Source organism: Hemiscyllium ocellatum, chromosome 7 (assembly GCF_020745735.1).
Source record: "Hemiscyllium ocellatum isolate sHemOce1 chromosome 7, sHemOce1.pat.X.cur, whole genome shotgun sequence".
NCBI lineage: Eukaryota > Metazoa > Chordata > Chondrichthyes > Orectolobiformes > Hemiscylliidae > Hemiscyllium > Hemiscyllium ocellatum.
The window spans coordinates 65,398,673-65,414,476 of NC_083407.1; the positions used below are offsets into that span (position 1 = coordinate 65,398,673).

The 15,804-nt window shown below is 45.8% G+C and overlaps 1 protein-coding gene across 1 annotated transcript in view; it reads left to right on the top strand.

Moving 5' to 3' along the window:
- The first annotated feature begins 11,490 nt into the window (after nt 1-11,490).
- Nucleotides 11,491-15,804, top strand: part of rapgef4a (Rap guanine nucleotide exchange factor 4a) — a 245,557-nt gene continuing 241,243 nt past the window's right edge. Inside the window, exons 1-2 of the mRNA XM_060828113.1 lie at nt 11,491-11,683; nt 12,940-13,524. Coding sequence (XP_060684096.1) covers nt 11,491-11,683; nt 12,940-13,524 — 778 coding nt within the window. The remainder of the gene's footprint in view (nt 11,684-12,939; nt 13,525-15,804) is intronic.

Genomic DNA, 15,804 nt, shown 5'->3' on the forward strand with positions numbered 1-15,804 from the left:
CTCATCTGTGGAAGGAAGTTACGACTCTGGAGAGATTGCAACAAAGATATACCAGACTGATTTCTGCAATGGCAAGGCTGATGAATGAAGAAAAACTGGATTGGTTAGAACTGTACTCATTGAAATTTAGAGGAATGAGAGGGGATTTCATGGAAAATCCTCACAGGACTAGACGTGGTAAACGCAGGAAGGATGTTCCCGATGACCAAGGAATCCAGAACCAGGGTCACAGCTGAGGGATACAAGGTCGACCATTTCGGATTGAGATAAGGAAGAATCAGTGCATCCAGAGAGCAGTGAATACAAGATATCCACTGCTACGCTCCAGGTATACCTGGAGAGGGAACACACAGTATCCAGCAGTACTCTTGAAGTCTTTTGTGGTCAGAGACTGCAGTGCATTATTAGCTTGAAATCTATATTTTAATTTAATTTGATGAGTTTCCTTGCTAGTTTCTTTTGTTATGGCACCGTGTTAAAAGGTTTTCAATGAGTTAATTATTTTGTTCTTTTAGAGATGCACAGCATGGAACCAGCTTGTCCATGCTGATCAGATATCCTAAGTAGATCTAGTCTCATTTGCCAACTCTTAGCCCATATCCCTCTAAACCCTTCCTAGTCATATACCCACCAAGGTGGAACCAGCTAGACAGTTGGTGTAGCACCTGAAAATAGAGATAGGAGAAAAGCCAGGCTACAAACTGCCTCAGGAACAGAATTAGTCTACAGGCTAATAAAGGGAGTTGGCTGTGGGCAACGGAGGCCTAGCCTTATGTACTGGAAAGGTAATGGAAACCAGGACCAGTCTTGGGTAGTAGGGAATACAGACAGCCCTGAAGAGCATTGAAATGCTTGATGATTATTTCCATGGATCATCTTCCATTATGTGTTGATTTCGAAATGTTGTGACAAATATTTGTGTTTTTGACAGTAAGCAACCATCCACTGGGAATATAGGAGAATAGAGGCAAATAATGGAATCATCCAGTGAAATGGAAAATAATAACCAGCCAGGAAGGAGGTGGGAGGGCTGGCTGTAGCCAAACGAGAGCTGTTGCTGGTAAATGTGTTACCATGAAAAGATGCAGGATATTAGTTTTGGTTTTAAAAGCAGCATTTGACTTGTTGCTTAGCTACTCAGGCTGGGGATCAATAAATACTGGCTATCTGTGATTAGGCTGTCTTAAAGCTGTCAGATAGGAGTCAAAAACCTACCTCAGATTATAAAAGTTTGATGATTTTGAAGATATTTTTTTCTTGAGGAAGTTAATGTGCTTTTATAAAAAAATAAATCAGCTGGAGACCTGTAGATATTTGGACGTTCATCTTTATTTCATTACAGATTCAGTTTGTGTTTGTCATTTTGTTTGCTGAGCATCATTAGATGCAGAAAGATAAATATTTCCATGGTGTCAGACTTTATATTCCCAGAGACTGACTGGGTTACATACCGAGTGTTAAACACAAAACTGGAAATGATCCATTCAGTAAACCACATGCTTTGTCAAGATGTTCTCAGCTTTGTGGATTCAGAAATTATGCAGATTCAGAGTTACATTTAGTAGGGGAGCTAGTGGTTAAAGTCGAAAAATAGTTGCTGGGATTGCAAAGCACCATTAATCCATGGTCTCTACTTCCAATGCAGGCAACATGCAAACTTCACCAGGAGCTAGTATAAAATATGAATGTTAGCTATGAGACTTGTCATAAAGATCATTAGGTGATGAGTCACTGGGCAACAGACAGTTGGTAGGTGAGTAATGGGGTAGTGTTGAATTAAGCAGTTCCATACTGGCCATGCAGTTGGTAAGATATGGAATTTGAAGAGATATTCATTAACCTTTACAATTTAATTGAAGGCATTGAATTTCTTGCAGCATTTCATCCAGGAGAATGTGGTTACATTCCTGGTACTTATATTTCCTTGCACCGCGATCGGCATCCATTGTCTTCTCAGGCTTTGGGCTGAATCCTACGTTTTTTTGGCTAAGTCTGAGTTGCGTTGAATTTTTGGGAGGGTTTTTGGAGTGAATTTGTTTGTCCTACATTACCAAACTCTTCTTACTAATGACCTACCCTTCCCCATAGCATCTCTCATCTCCAATTTCCACTCCATTTTACCATGTGCCATTCTCACAGACTGCTTTTCAGCAGATATCCACTTAATGATCAGCATTCCTTGCACCCATGCACCTGGATGAGCACTGGAATTCTGTAACCTCTCTGCTTGTTGGCGGAGAGATCTGGAATATGGCAGAGAAGGGCAAAATGGCATGTGATGGTCCAACAGGAACCTGGAGGTCCTGGTGGTAGGAAGGAGAGAAGTCCTATTCCTGGAGGACTATCAGAGGAGGCTGCACCACCAAACCTGGCCCGCCTGGTCTGAGGGTACCATCTGGGTCTGCAGGGTGCAAAGGGATGTTCTGCATTCATAGGGATTGGGATAAATGATCTGACCTGTGAAAGTAGGGGGAGGGGGGGTGGTGCGCGGTGGTGGGGCGGGGGGGAGGTGGTTGGAATCCTCTGTAATTTCTTCTCAGTTCATTGTTAGACCTCCCCTCCCATCCCAGATTTGCACCAGCACTAAGAGCTGTGTCGCTCCTCATCTCCTCCCCTCTTTCACATTCTAGGAGAAGAGAGCCTGTAATTGGAGAAAGACAGAGCCTGTGTGCAAGAGGGAGACCCAGGTCCAGGATCATCAGAGGCTGCTGGAAAGGCACATGGACCTGTACTCCATCGCAGTAGCTATTGATCCCCAGGACTGAAGGCATGGCAATAGGGGAACAGAGAACTGTGACTCCATTGCAAGTGCCCCATCCTCCCAAGGAGACAGGGCAGTAGCAGGCACCCAGTGGAGGTAGAAGCACACAAAGGCCCTTGGGCCGTTTCCGTGCAGGACACTGCAGAGTTGGCTGGACCCTCCATCAACAAGAAGAAAGTGAGGACTGCAGATGCTGGAGATCAGAGTCAAAAAGTGTGGTGCTGGAAAAGCACAGCCAGTCAGGCAGTCTGAGGAGCAGGACAGCCAACATTTCAAGCATAAACTCTTCATCAGGATTGTGGGGGTCCCCAAGTGGGCTGAGAGATAAATGGGAGGGGGGTGAGTTTGGGGGGAGGGTAGCTACGAATGTGATGGTGGGGGCTGATGATGATAGGTCAGAGGGGAGGGTGAAGTGGATAGGTAGGAAGGGAGATGGACAGGTAGGACAGTTTGAGACGGTGGTGCCAAATTAGAGGATTGGATCTGGGATAAGGTGTGGGGAGGGGAGATGAAGAAATTGGGTCAGATACACTAAACAACCCCACCGCCCTATGGCTGAACACATCAACTCCCCCTCCCATTTTGCCAAGGACATACAAGTCCTGGAATTCCTTCACTGCCAAATCCATGCCACCAATGACTAAGGAAGAACATATCATCTTCCACCTTGGGACCCTCCACCCACACAAAATTAATGTCGATTTCATCAGTTTCCTCATCTCCCCTCCCCTCACCTTATCCCAGATCCAACCCTCAAATTTAGCCTCTTGAACTGTCCTAACTGTCCATCCTCCTTCCCACCTATCCACTCCACTCTCCACTCCGACCTATCATCATCAGCCCCCACTGCATATACCTATCACATTCCTAATTACCTCAACCCATTCCCACCACCCCTCCCTTTTATTTCTCAACTCTCTTGGGCTACTCCCTACAATCCTGATGAAGAGCTTATGCTCAAAATGTCAACTCTCCTGCTCCTCGGATGCTGCCTGACCGCCTGTGCTTTTCCAGCACCTCACCTTTTGACTCTGGGCCCTTCCTCAACTTGGGGAACAATGTAATCACATAGCATTAGATGCTACTGAGACCTTTTGCCCTCCTGGTTCAACATCCCTAACTTTGGGCTCTCTTTGTGCACGATGGTGCAACTGTGAGAGATTTGCCCAGCAGTGGCTGTGCCTGGGAGGTGCCATGTCCAGAAAGCCTCAATGCTGTAGAAAGTCAGGGAGTAAGAAGCCTCCATATGCTGCATCTTACATAGGCATGTAAGCTGTTTTGTTGGCCTGTCTAAGTCTGATGTATGGTCAATAATGCAATACCCTCCCTCACAGTTGGAGTCATTTACTCCTTCCACTCCGAGTACATACACAGTCCTTGGCTCCCATTGCACATTTTCAGTTTCCTGAACATTGCAAGGTGCCGTGGCTCGCAGCCTTAGCCTGCCCGTGTGGTTGAGACTCCAGATATCCACAGCCCCTTCCTGTCAGCACATACCTTTTGGACTCAGACTTCCCAATGCACCCCCAGCTGTCTCTATTTCCCCATCACGTGCCAACATTTCCCTTGCAGATGCAAACAAATGAGGTGTATATATCTTAAATGGTTTCTGACCCCCCTCCCCATCTCCTTGAAGCCTTGAATGCCCCTTACATGCCCTCCCATTAGCCATGCTTTACTCTATTGTGCCCTTCTGTGGCGGAGAATTCCACAGGGTCATCACTGTCTGGGAGCAGTGATTTCTCCTCTTCTCAGCTCGAAATGGTCTACCCATATCCCTAGAATGTGACCCTGGTTTTGGATTCCCTGGTCATCAGGAACATAGACTCATAGAGTCCTACAACACAGAAACAGACCCTTCGCTTCAACCAATCCTTGCTGAATCCCAAACTAAATTCGTCCAACCTGCCTGCTCCTGGTCCATATCCCTCCAAACTCTTCCTATTCATGTACCTATCCAAATGCCTTTTAAACGTTGCAATTGTATACACATCCACCACTTGCTCAGGAAGTTCATTCTACACGTGAACCACCCTTTGTGTAAAACATTTGACCCTCATGTCTTTTTAATAACTCTTACCTCTCACCTTAAACATGTGCCCCCACCTTAGGGGAAAGATACCAACCATTAACCCTATCCATACCCCTCATGATTTTATAAACTTCTCTAAGGTCACATCTCAATCTCCTATGCTCCAGTGAAAAGTGTCCCAGCCCCTGCTGAGATATTTGTATCATTGATAGCCACAGGGGAGATGCTAGAAAGCTAGAGGTTGGCTAACGTGGTGCCACTGTTTAAGAAAGGTGGTAAGAAAAATCCAGGGAATTATAGACTGGTGAGCCTGATGTCAGTGGTGGGCAAGTTGTTGGAAGGAATCCTGAAGGATAGGATATACATGTATTTGGAAAGGCAAGGACTGATTAGGGATAGTCAACATGGCCCTATGAATGAGAAATCATGTCTCACAAACTTGGTTAAGTAACCAAGAGGATTGTTGAGGGCAGTGCATTGGCCTTCAGTAAGGTGTTTGACAAGGTTGCTCATGGTGGCAAGGTTAGATCACATAGAATACAGGGAGAACTAACCATTTGGATACAAAATTGGCTCAAAAGTAGAAGACAGATGGTGGTGGTGGAGGGTTGTTTTTCAGACTGGAACCCTGTGACCAGTGGGTGTGCCACAAAGATCGGTGCTATGTCCACTGTTTTTTGTCATTCATATAAATGATTTGGATATGAACATAGGAAGTATAGTTAGTAAGCTTGCAGCTAATACCAAAATTGGAGGTGTAGCAGACAGCGAAGAAGGTAACCTCAGAGTGCAGGGGGAGCTTGATCAGATGGGTCAGTGGGGCAAGGAGTGGCATATGGAATTTAATTTAGATAAATGTGAAGTGCTGTATTTTGGAAAGGCAAATCTTAGCAGGACTTATACACTTAATGGTAAGGTCCTGGGGAGTGTTGCTGAACAAAGAGATGTTGGAGTGCAGGTTTATAGTTCATTGAAAGTGGAGTTGCAGATAGGCAGGGTCGTGAAGAAGGCAGTTGGTACACTTGCCTTTATTGTCGGTGCATTGAGTATAGGGGTTGGGAGACCATGTTGCAACTCTACAGGACATTGGTCAGGCCATTTTTGGAATATTGTGTGCAATTCTGGTCTATCAGAAGGATGTTGTGAAACTTGAGAATGTTCAGAAAAGATTTACAAGGAATTTGCCAGTGTTAAAGGATTTGAGCATTAGGGGGAGGCTGAATAGGCTGGGGCTGTTTTCCCTGGAGTGTTGGAGGCTGTGGGGTGACCTTATAGAGGTTTATAAAATCATGAGGGGCATGGATAGGGTAAACAGACAATGTCTTTTCCTTCGGGGGAGGGGGGGGGAGTCCAGAACGAGAGGGCAGAGGTTTAGTGTGAGAGGGGAAAGATATAAAAGAGACCTAAGGGGCATCTTTTTCACTCGGGGGGTGGGGGGGAGTACGTCAATGGAATGCGCTGCTAGAGGAAGTGATGGAGACTGGTACAATTACAACATTTAAAAGGCATCTGATAGGTACATAAAAAGGAAGGGTTTGGAGGGATGTGGACTATGTGCTGGCAAATGGGACTAGATTAATTTCGGATATCTGGTCAGCATGGATGAGTTGGACTAAAGGGTCTGTTACCATGCTGTACACCTCTCTGACTTTTTGACTCTATCCAGACTTTCTTTATAAATCAAATCTTCCATTTCCAGCAACATCTTGGTAAATCTTTACTGAACCCTCTCCAGCTTAATAATATCCTTCCTGTAACTGGGTGACCAGAACTGGACACAGTATTCCAGAAGAAGCCTCACCAATGGCCTGTACATCCTCAACATGATTTCCCAACTCCTATACTCAAAGATCTGAGCAGTGAAGGCAAAAGTGAGGACTACAGATGCTGGAGATCAGAGCGTAGGTTAGAGTGGTGCTGGAAAAGCACAGCAGGTCAGGAAGCATCCAAGGAGCAGGAAAATCGATGTTTCGGCCAAAAGCCCTTCATCGGGAATGAGGCAGGGAGGTTCCGGAGTGGAGAGGTAAATAGGAGGGGGGTGGGGCTGGGGAGAAGGTAGCCAAAAGTACAATAGGTAGATGGAGGTGGGGATGAAGGTGATAGGTCAGAGCTTCGGGACAGAGGAGATGACCTGGCAGTTGTAGTGAGAGAGAGACACACTGAAATTCTCATAGAGAGCGGAGGAGAATTTCTCAAGGTAGGCATCCTTGCAAGAGGATTCGCAATAAGGTTAAAATCAACTAGCCAAAAGTGAGGACTACAGATGCTGGACATCAGAGCCTAGATTAGAGTGGTGCTGGAAAAGCACAGCAGGTTAGGCAGTATCCAAAATTGACGTTTCGGGCAAAAAAATGAGGTCATGCATGCTAAGTATATTTTTAACCACCCTTTCTATATGTGACACAAACTTCAAAGAATTATGTACCTGAACCTCTTGGTCCCTCTGATCTAGAACACTACCCAAATGCCTACCATTAACTGTATAACTCGTATCCATTTGTTGTATCAAAATGCACGACCTCGCATTTATCCAGATTTTTCAGCATATTCACCCATTTCATTAAAACCTGCGGTTGCCCTGTATAATCCTGTGAGGATTTTATAGGTTTCCACAAGATGCCCCTCATTCTTTTTTTAATAGATATTTTTATTGAAGAAAAAAGAAATTTTTTAAACTTTTTTTTACAACCTTACAAAATGACACATACAAATGTAAACACTAATATACAATTAAATATTAAAGAAATAATAATTAAAACACAACAAACAAAATTAAAGGGAAAAACAAGACTCAACTAAGTACTAAACTAACCTACAAATAACCAAAGCATATAATAAAATATCCTACACTACTAAAAAAAGTAATTAAATAGTGAAGTACATGCTCAGAATGAATTAACATCAAGTCATAATAAAACCCGTAGACATACAGGATGCCTCCCCTCGGGGGCTCCCGGACCAGCCAGAACCACTACCACAACTAGATAAAAGCCCTTGACAAAACGGCCAAAATATCTGTATCTCTATAGTTCAGGAAGGGCTGCCATATTTTATAGAATAATTCAGTTTTTTTGGTGCACCATATTTGTAAAGAAGTCATGGGGGATACATTCGTGATGAACCTGTGCCAATTCGAAAGTCCTGGAGGGCCCTCAGCTACCCAATTTACTAAGATATTTTTCCTTGCACAAAAGGAGAGAATGAAAAATAATTTCCTCCCGTGCACATCCAGGGAAGGCAGGTTCAAAACACCCAGGAGAAGAGACACTGCATCTACTCCAATTTCCGCTCCCAAAATTTCTGTCAAGCATTTGCTACTCTGGTCCAGTATTTACGGATCTTATGACATGTCCATAAGCAATGTGTGAGTGCCCACTTCTATTTTACATTTAGGACACATTGGGAATGTTCCTGCCCTAAATTTTGCCAGTCGTTCCCGTGCTATATGAGTCCTATGGAGTACCTTTAATTGAATTGCGTGTGTTCTATTACAAATGGAGATCTTTCTGGCTTCTTCCCAGATGTCGTCCCACATTTCTGAAGGGATTTCCAACCCCAATTCCTGATTCCATGTTTTAAACAATTGTTCCATATCTTTTGATACTTCTTTCTGTTATGAGTGATAAAGAGTGCTGACCGAGAGTGGACCCATCGGCCATGACACTCTTTTTTCCCTATCCGATTTATAAGAGCTATCTAATAATGTGGTCTTCTTCTGTTTATAATCTCGAATTTGGAAATATATTGAGAAAGGTCTCCATTAGGCAGTCTAAATTTCTGGTGTAGCTGTTCAAAAGACACCATCGAACAGATCCCCCTAAGCAAGGAATACCCCTGGACCTCCAGGATTTAAATGTGGCGTCTGTGAGCCCCGGTTGAAAATGCCATGCTCCCACTATAGGAGCATAAGAGGAGGTTTTTTGTGAATTACCCTTGACTTGCCGCATTATCTTCCAAGCTTTAATTGTATTTAATACAATAGGGTTTTTACAATTGTCCATAATAACTTGCATCTTATCTAAAAATAAGAGATTAATGAGGGGACACTTTGCTTGAGAGACCTCAATGTCCAGCCAGATTGATTGCGGGTCACACCAGACCCCAGTTGGCTATGTCGCTTAATAGAGAACTCATCTGATCCTTCCTTAAGTCTGGAAAATCCTCCCCTTGCTTATGGAAGCTGCAGCTTCTTTAATTTAATAAGAGACTATGAATCCAAATGAAAGAACCGAGCCAACCGTATAATTTACGCAATGCCGGTCTTGGCAGCATCACAGGGAGCATTCTCGTAGGGTATAAGAGACGAGGCAAAATATTCATTTTAATTAGAGCTATTCTGCCTAACCAAGATATCGGGAGGTCCCCCCGGCATTGAAGATCCTGCCTTATCCTCTCTCATTGGTGCACAAAATTGGCTTTATATAGCTGACCAAATACTGGAGTGATAAAAATACCTAAATAAAAAAAAAACCCTCCAAAGACCACTGAAAGGGAAAGCAAGACCCGTCCGATAAAGTGGACATACTAGCGAGACCACCTGTCAACATGGCCTCCAATTTTGTGAAATTGATTTTGTAACCTGAGAATGCACTAAATAAATTGATTACTTGGATCAAGCGGGACACAGATATCAAAGGATTACTGAGAAAAATGAGAATATTGTCTGCATAAAGGGTAATTTTATGTTTACCCGAACCAACCCTCGGAGCCATTATATTAGAATCGGCCCCATATAGCTTCCGCTAGTGATTCAGTTATTGGAGTGAATAATAACGGTGAGAGAAGACATCCCTGATGACAGTCCCTACTCACACTGAAGCTATCCGAGCCTAAACCATTAGTAAGCATGGCTGCTTTGGGGTCATTGTACAATATTGAGACCCATTTAGCGAATACCTCTGTGACACCGAAATTTTCAACCGTTCAACCATATGACCATTCAATCCGATCGAATGCCTTCTCCGCATCTAAGGAGACTACTATTCCCGGTATTCTTTCCTGATGACAGACTTGAATCACATTTAAAACCCTTCTAATATTATTAGATGATCTACAGCCCTTGATAAACCCCCTCATTTTTTTAAACCCCAGTGAATACAATGCGAATTGGTCCAGTCTCTCTTGATAAGCCATTCTTGTAATCCCAGGAATTGGTCTGGGAAATCTTCATTGCACTCCCTCCAGAGTCAGAACATGCCTCCTTAGATAAGGAAGCGAAAACTGAACACATTATTCCAGGAGTGGTTTCTCCAAGGTCCTGTACATTTGCATCAAGACATCCCTCTTCCTGTACTTGAATCCTCTCACTATGAAGGCCAAACTACTGTTTGCCTTCTTCCCCACCTGCTGAACCTGCATGCTTACTTTCAGTGACTGGTGTCTAAGGGCACCAGGTTTCATTGACCTTACCCTCTCCCAATCTATCACCATTCAAACAATAATCTGTCTTCCTGTTTTTACTGTCGAAGTGTATAAGCTCACAATTTATCTACATTATACATCTTCTGCCATGTATTTGTCCACTCATTCAACTTGTTCAAATCATACTGAAGCATCTCTGCATCATCCTCACAGTTAACTCTCAACCACCACCACCACCCCTCCTCCCCACCACCCCCATCATTGGATAATCCTTTTCTTTTAGAATTCTGACATGGATTGTGGGCATCGCTGCCTGAGCGCCAGTGTTTATTGATCAATTCTGCTTGCCCTGAACAGGTCTCTTGGACCATTGTCCTGTTTGGTGTGATGGGGTATCCACAGTGCTACGGAGGGGATTTCCAGGATTTTGATCAAATGAGAGTGAAGGAACAGCAATGTAGTTCCATGTCAGGATGGTGTGTGACTTAGAGGGGAACTTGCAGATGGGAGTGTTCCCATGTATCTGCTGTTCTTGTCCGTATAAATGGTGGAAGTCACCAATTTGGAAGGTGCTGTCGGAAGTACCTTGATGAGTTGATGCATTTGTGGGTAGTATACATTGATACAGCGATGCATTGGTGGGCAAAGGAGTGACTGCTCAAAGTGGAGGATGAGGCAATAATCAAGTGGGCTGCCTTGTCGATCTTTTTGAATGTTGTTAAAACTGCATGCTTCCAGGAAATGGAGAGTACTCCATTCCACTCCTGAGATGCCTAACATAGATGGTGGACAGGCATTGGGGAGACAAGAGGTGAGCTACTCTGTGCATCTTTCCTGGCCTCTAACCTGTTCTTAGAATCATAGGATCATATTGGACAGAAGAGGCCATTTGGCCCATTGTGTCTGCACTGCCAACACTACAGGAGGTCCTCAACCAACGAATGAGTTCCATTTTTAAGGCAGTTCATAAGTCGAATTTGTATGTAAGCCAGAACAGTTATGTACGGTTCACATCTAGCATTAATTAGTCAAATGTTTGTCTTAGTATACAGTGTAAACTTTACCTAAAACATCTTAAATACAATAATACAAGAATAATAATAAGAAGAATAATAAATATAACTACAGTACAGTATTCATAATTGAAAGAGAGAGAATGTGTGTGTATGTCTGTACTTTGTAGGTATAAAAAACATTAAAGAATGATTCCTTAAACTGTTGAGATAGAAAAGAAAGGATAATGATTAATGGTTATGACTTACTGTTGTTCCAGTAGATGTCTTGCATACCAGAAGGGGCCTTAATTAATCATTAAGATGACTTTATTAATTGGATGATGGGCCTTATGCTGGAGAGGATCGGCTGGGTGCTGGAGAGGGTGGACCACGTATTGGAGAGGAAGGACTTGGTGCTGGAGAGGATGCGCCTGGTGTTGGAGATGGTGGACCTGATGTCAGAGAGGAGGGGCCTGGTGCTGGAGAGGATGGATGGGCCTGATGTTGGAGAGGATGGAACTGGTATTGGAGAAGGTGAACCTGGTGTTGGAGAGGATGGACCTGGTGTTGGAGAGGATGGGCTTGGTGTTGGAGAGGATAGACCTGGTGTTGGAGAGGATGGACCTGGTGCTGGAGAGGGTCGACCTAGTGTTGGAAAGGATGAACCTGGTGCTGGAAAGTGTGGACATATGTTGGAGAGGATGAGTGGACCTGGTTTGGAGAGGATGTACCTGGTGTTAGAGAGGATAGGCCTGGAACAGGTTAGAATGGGCCTGGTGTTGGAGAGGATGGGCCTGGTGTTGGAGAGGATGGACCTGGTATTGGAGATGATGGACCTGGTATTGGAGATGGTGGACCTGGTGTTGGAGAGGAGGGGCCTGGTGCTGGAGAGGATGGGCCTGAGACTGGAGAGGATGGGCCTGGTGGTGGAGAGGATGGGCCTGGTGCTGGTGAAATGGGCCTGGTGCTGGAGAGGGTGGACCTGGTGTTGGAGAGGAGGGGCCTGCAGTTAGAGAGGAGGGACCTGGTGCTGGAAAGGATTGACCTGGTGTGGGAGAGGATGGGCCTGGTGCTGGAGAGGATGGGCCTGGTACTGGAGAGGATGGACCTGATGCTGGAGAGGGTCAACCTGGTGCTGGAGAGGATGGAGATGCAGTTGGAGAGGATGGACCTGGTGTTGGAGAGGATGGAGCAGGTGCTGGAGAGGGTGGACCTGGTGTTGGAGAGGATGTGCCTGGTATTAGAGAGGATGGGCCTGGTGTTGCTGGAAATGTGTTGCTGGAAAAGTGCAGCAGGTCATGCAGTGTGTTCAGCCCATTCCTGAAGAAGGCCTCACGCCCGAAACGTTGATTCTCCTGCTTCTTGGATGCTGCCTGATCTGCTGCGCTTTTCCAGCAAGACATTTTCAGCTCTGATTTCCAGCATCTGCAGCCCTCACTTTCTCCTCGTTGGAAAGGATGGACATGGTGTTGGAGAGGATGGGCTTGGTGCTGGAGAGGGCGGACCTGGTGTTGGAGAGGATGGGCCTGGTTTTGTAGAGGGTGGACCTGGTGCTGGAGAGGATGGGCCTGATGTTGGAGAGGGTGAACCTGGTGTTGGAGAGGATGGGCCTGATGTTGGAGAGGATGGACCTGGTGTTGGAGAGGATGGGCCTGGTGTTGGAGAGGGTGAACCTGATGTTGGAGAGGATGGGCCTGGTGTTGGAGAGGGTGAACCTGGTGTTGGAGAGAATGGGCCTGATGTTGGAGAGGATGGGCCTGGTGTTGGAGAGGGTGAACCTGGTGTTGGAGAGGATGGGCCTGATGTTGGAGAGGATGGACCTGGTGTTGGAGAGGATGGGCCTGGTGTTGGAGAGGATGAACCTAGTGTTGGAGAGGATGGGCCTGGTGTTGGAGAGGATGGCCCTAGTGTTGGAGAGGATGCGCCTGGTGTTGGAGAGGATGGGCCTGGAATTGGAGATGATAGGCTTGGTGCTGGACAGAATGGACCTGGTGTTGGAGAGGATTTGCCTGGGGCTGGAGAGGTTGGACCTGGTGCTGGAGGGGATGGGCTTGGTGCTGGTGAGGATAGACCTGGTGTTGGAGAAGATGGACCTGGTGTTGGAGAGGATGGACCTGGTGCTGGAATGGGTGGACCTGGTGTTGGAGAGGATGGGCCTGGTGCTGGAGAGGGTGGATCTGGTGCTGGGGATGATGGGCCTGGTGCTGGAGAGAATGGATGTGGTGTTGGAGAGGAGGGGCCTGGTGCTGGGGAGGATGGGCCTGATGCTGGAAACAATGGGCCTGGGGCTGAAGAGGGAGGACCTGGTACTGGAGAGGATGGACCTGGTGCTGGAGAGCTTAGATCTGATGTTGGAGAGAATGGACCTGGTGTTGGTGAGGATGGGCCTGGTGTTAGAGAGGATGGGCCTGGTGTTGGAGAGGATGGGCCTGGTGTTGGTGAGGATGGACCTGGTGTTGGTGAGGATGGACCTGGTGTTGGAGAGGATGGATCTGGTGCTGGAGAGGGTGGACCTGGTGCTGGAGATGATGGGCCTGGTGCTGGAGAGGATGGACCTGACACTGGAGAGGGTGGACCTTGTGTTGGAGAGGATGGGCCTTGTGCTGGAGAGGATGGGCCTAGTGTTGAAGAGGATGGGCCTGGTGTTGGAGAGGATGGGCCTGATGTTGGAGAGGATGGGCCTGGTGTTGAAGAGGATGGGCCTGGCGTTGAAGAGGATGAGCCTGGTGTTGGAGAGGATGAGCCTGGTGTTGGAGAGGATGAACCTGGTGCTGGAGAAGGTGGAGAAAGTGAGGTCTGCAGATGCTGGAGATCAGAGCTGAAAATGTGTTGCTGAAAAAGCGCAGCAGGTCAGGCAGCATCCAAGGAACAGGAAATTTGACGTTTCGGGCATCTGGAACGTCGAATTTCCTGTTCCTTGGCTGGAGAAGGTGGACCTAGTGTTGGAGAGAATGGGCCTGGTGCTGGAGAGGATGGAACTGGTGCTGGAGAGGGTGGACCTAGTGTTGGAGAGGATGGGCCTGGTGTTGGAGAGGATGGGCCTGATGCTAGATACTGCTACTGGAGAGTGGGGTGTACTTCTGAAGTCAATTTCTTAAAGTAAACATCAAGGGTGGCTTGAACAGAGCTTTTCTTTTTCTCATTACGAAAGGCCTTGTGGCAATTGAGTCCATTGGTCACTACCCAGTAAACTTTGGTGAACCTCTTTGCATTTGGATCTTGCTTCTATAACTTTGCCATCCCTTTTTCAATGAGATGAAAGTCTTCAGCTAACTCCTTCATCAAAACGTCTTTGGTTCTGGGGTTTCTACGTCCCTGTCTTCTTCCTCAAATGTTATCATCTGCTGCTCCAGTTCCATAAGGTCCTCATTGGTCAGTTCTTCAGCATGGCATTCAAGCAAGCCCAAGACATCCTCTTCATTGATATTTAACTGCAGTTGATTATTACCAATATCAAACACAGCTTGCCTGGCTTCGGCGATGTCCTCAGCTGTATACTCTTTAAAGCCATCTGCAAATTGGGGGCACAATTTGTTCCAGATTTCTTTCATGTTGGTATACTTTGCTTCCTCCCAAGAGTCTGCAATGTTTTTGATGCCATTGTAGATGTTGTAATTCCTTCAGAACTCATTTAAGTTCGTTACGTCATCTTGAGTAGCCCTGACCGCTTGTGAGAAGGTCCGGTGTAAATAGTAAGCCTTGAAGGAGGCTATGATTCCCTGATCCATTGGCTGAAGCAGTGATGTGGTGAGGGATAGTAGAAAGATGACTGAAGTGCTTGGATGTCTGGGGGTTTTGTCAAGCACAAGGAGAATTTTGAAAGGAACCTGCTCGGCCAAGCAATAGCATTCAGCAGCAGGAACAAAATAGTTCAGGAACCAATCTTCAAAGACAGCTTTGGTTACCCAAGCCTTTGTGTTTGCCTTCCAAATATCAGGAAGAGATGCCTTGATGATTTGGCTAAGTGCCCTTGGATTTAGGGAGCAATACACAACATAGACTTAAGCTTGCAGTCACTGGATGCGTTACCACCAAACAATAACGTTAAAGTTTAGATTCTCTATTGTTGGAGATGTTAATTGTTGGCAATTGTGTACCACAAATGTTACTTGCCACTTTTCAATCTAAACCTGGACATTATCCAGGTCTTGTTGTATTTAAGCATTGAAATGCTTCAGGATTCACATAGTTGAAAATAGTATGGAACATTGCATAATCATCAGTGAACATTCCCACTTCTGACCTTATGTGGAGGGAAGGTCATTGGTGAAGTAACTGCAGATAGTTGCGCCTAGGACATTACTCTGAGGAACTCCTGCAGAGATGTCCTGGAGCTGAGCTGATTGATCTCCGACAACCATAACCATCTTCCTATAAGCCTGGTCTGCCTCTAGCCTGTGGCGATTTTCCCCGTGTTTCCCACTGACTCCATTTTTGCTGGAGGTCCTTGGACCCACACCATCAAATGCTGTCTTGGTATCAAGGCCAGTCATTCCCACCTCAACCCTGCTGACAGCTTATTTTCCATGTTTGGACTAAAGATATAATAGATCAGAAGCTTAGTAAGCCAAGGCAGAACTCAAATTAAGCAGCAGTTTGAGTATCATTGGGCATCCACTTTTGCTTTTCCTCTCCATCATTTGCACATCTTTTTT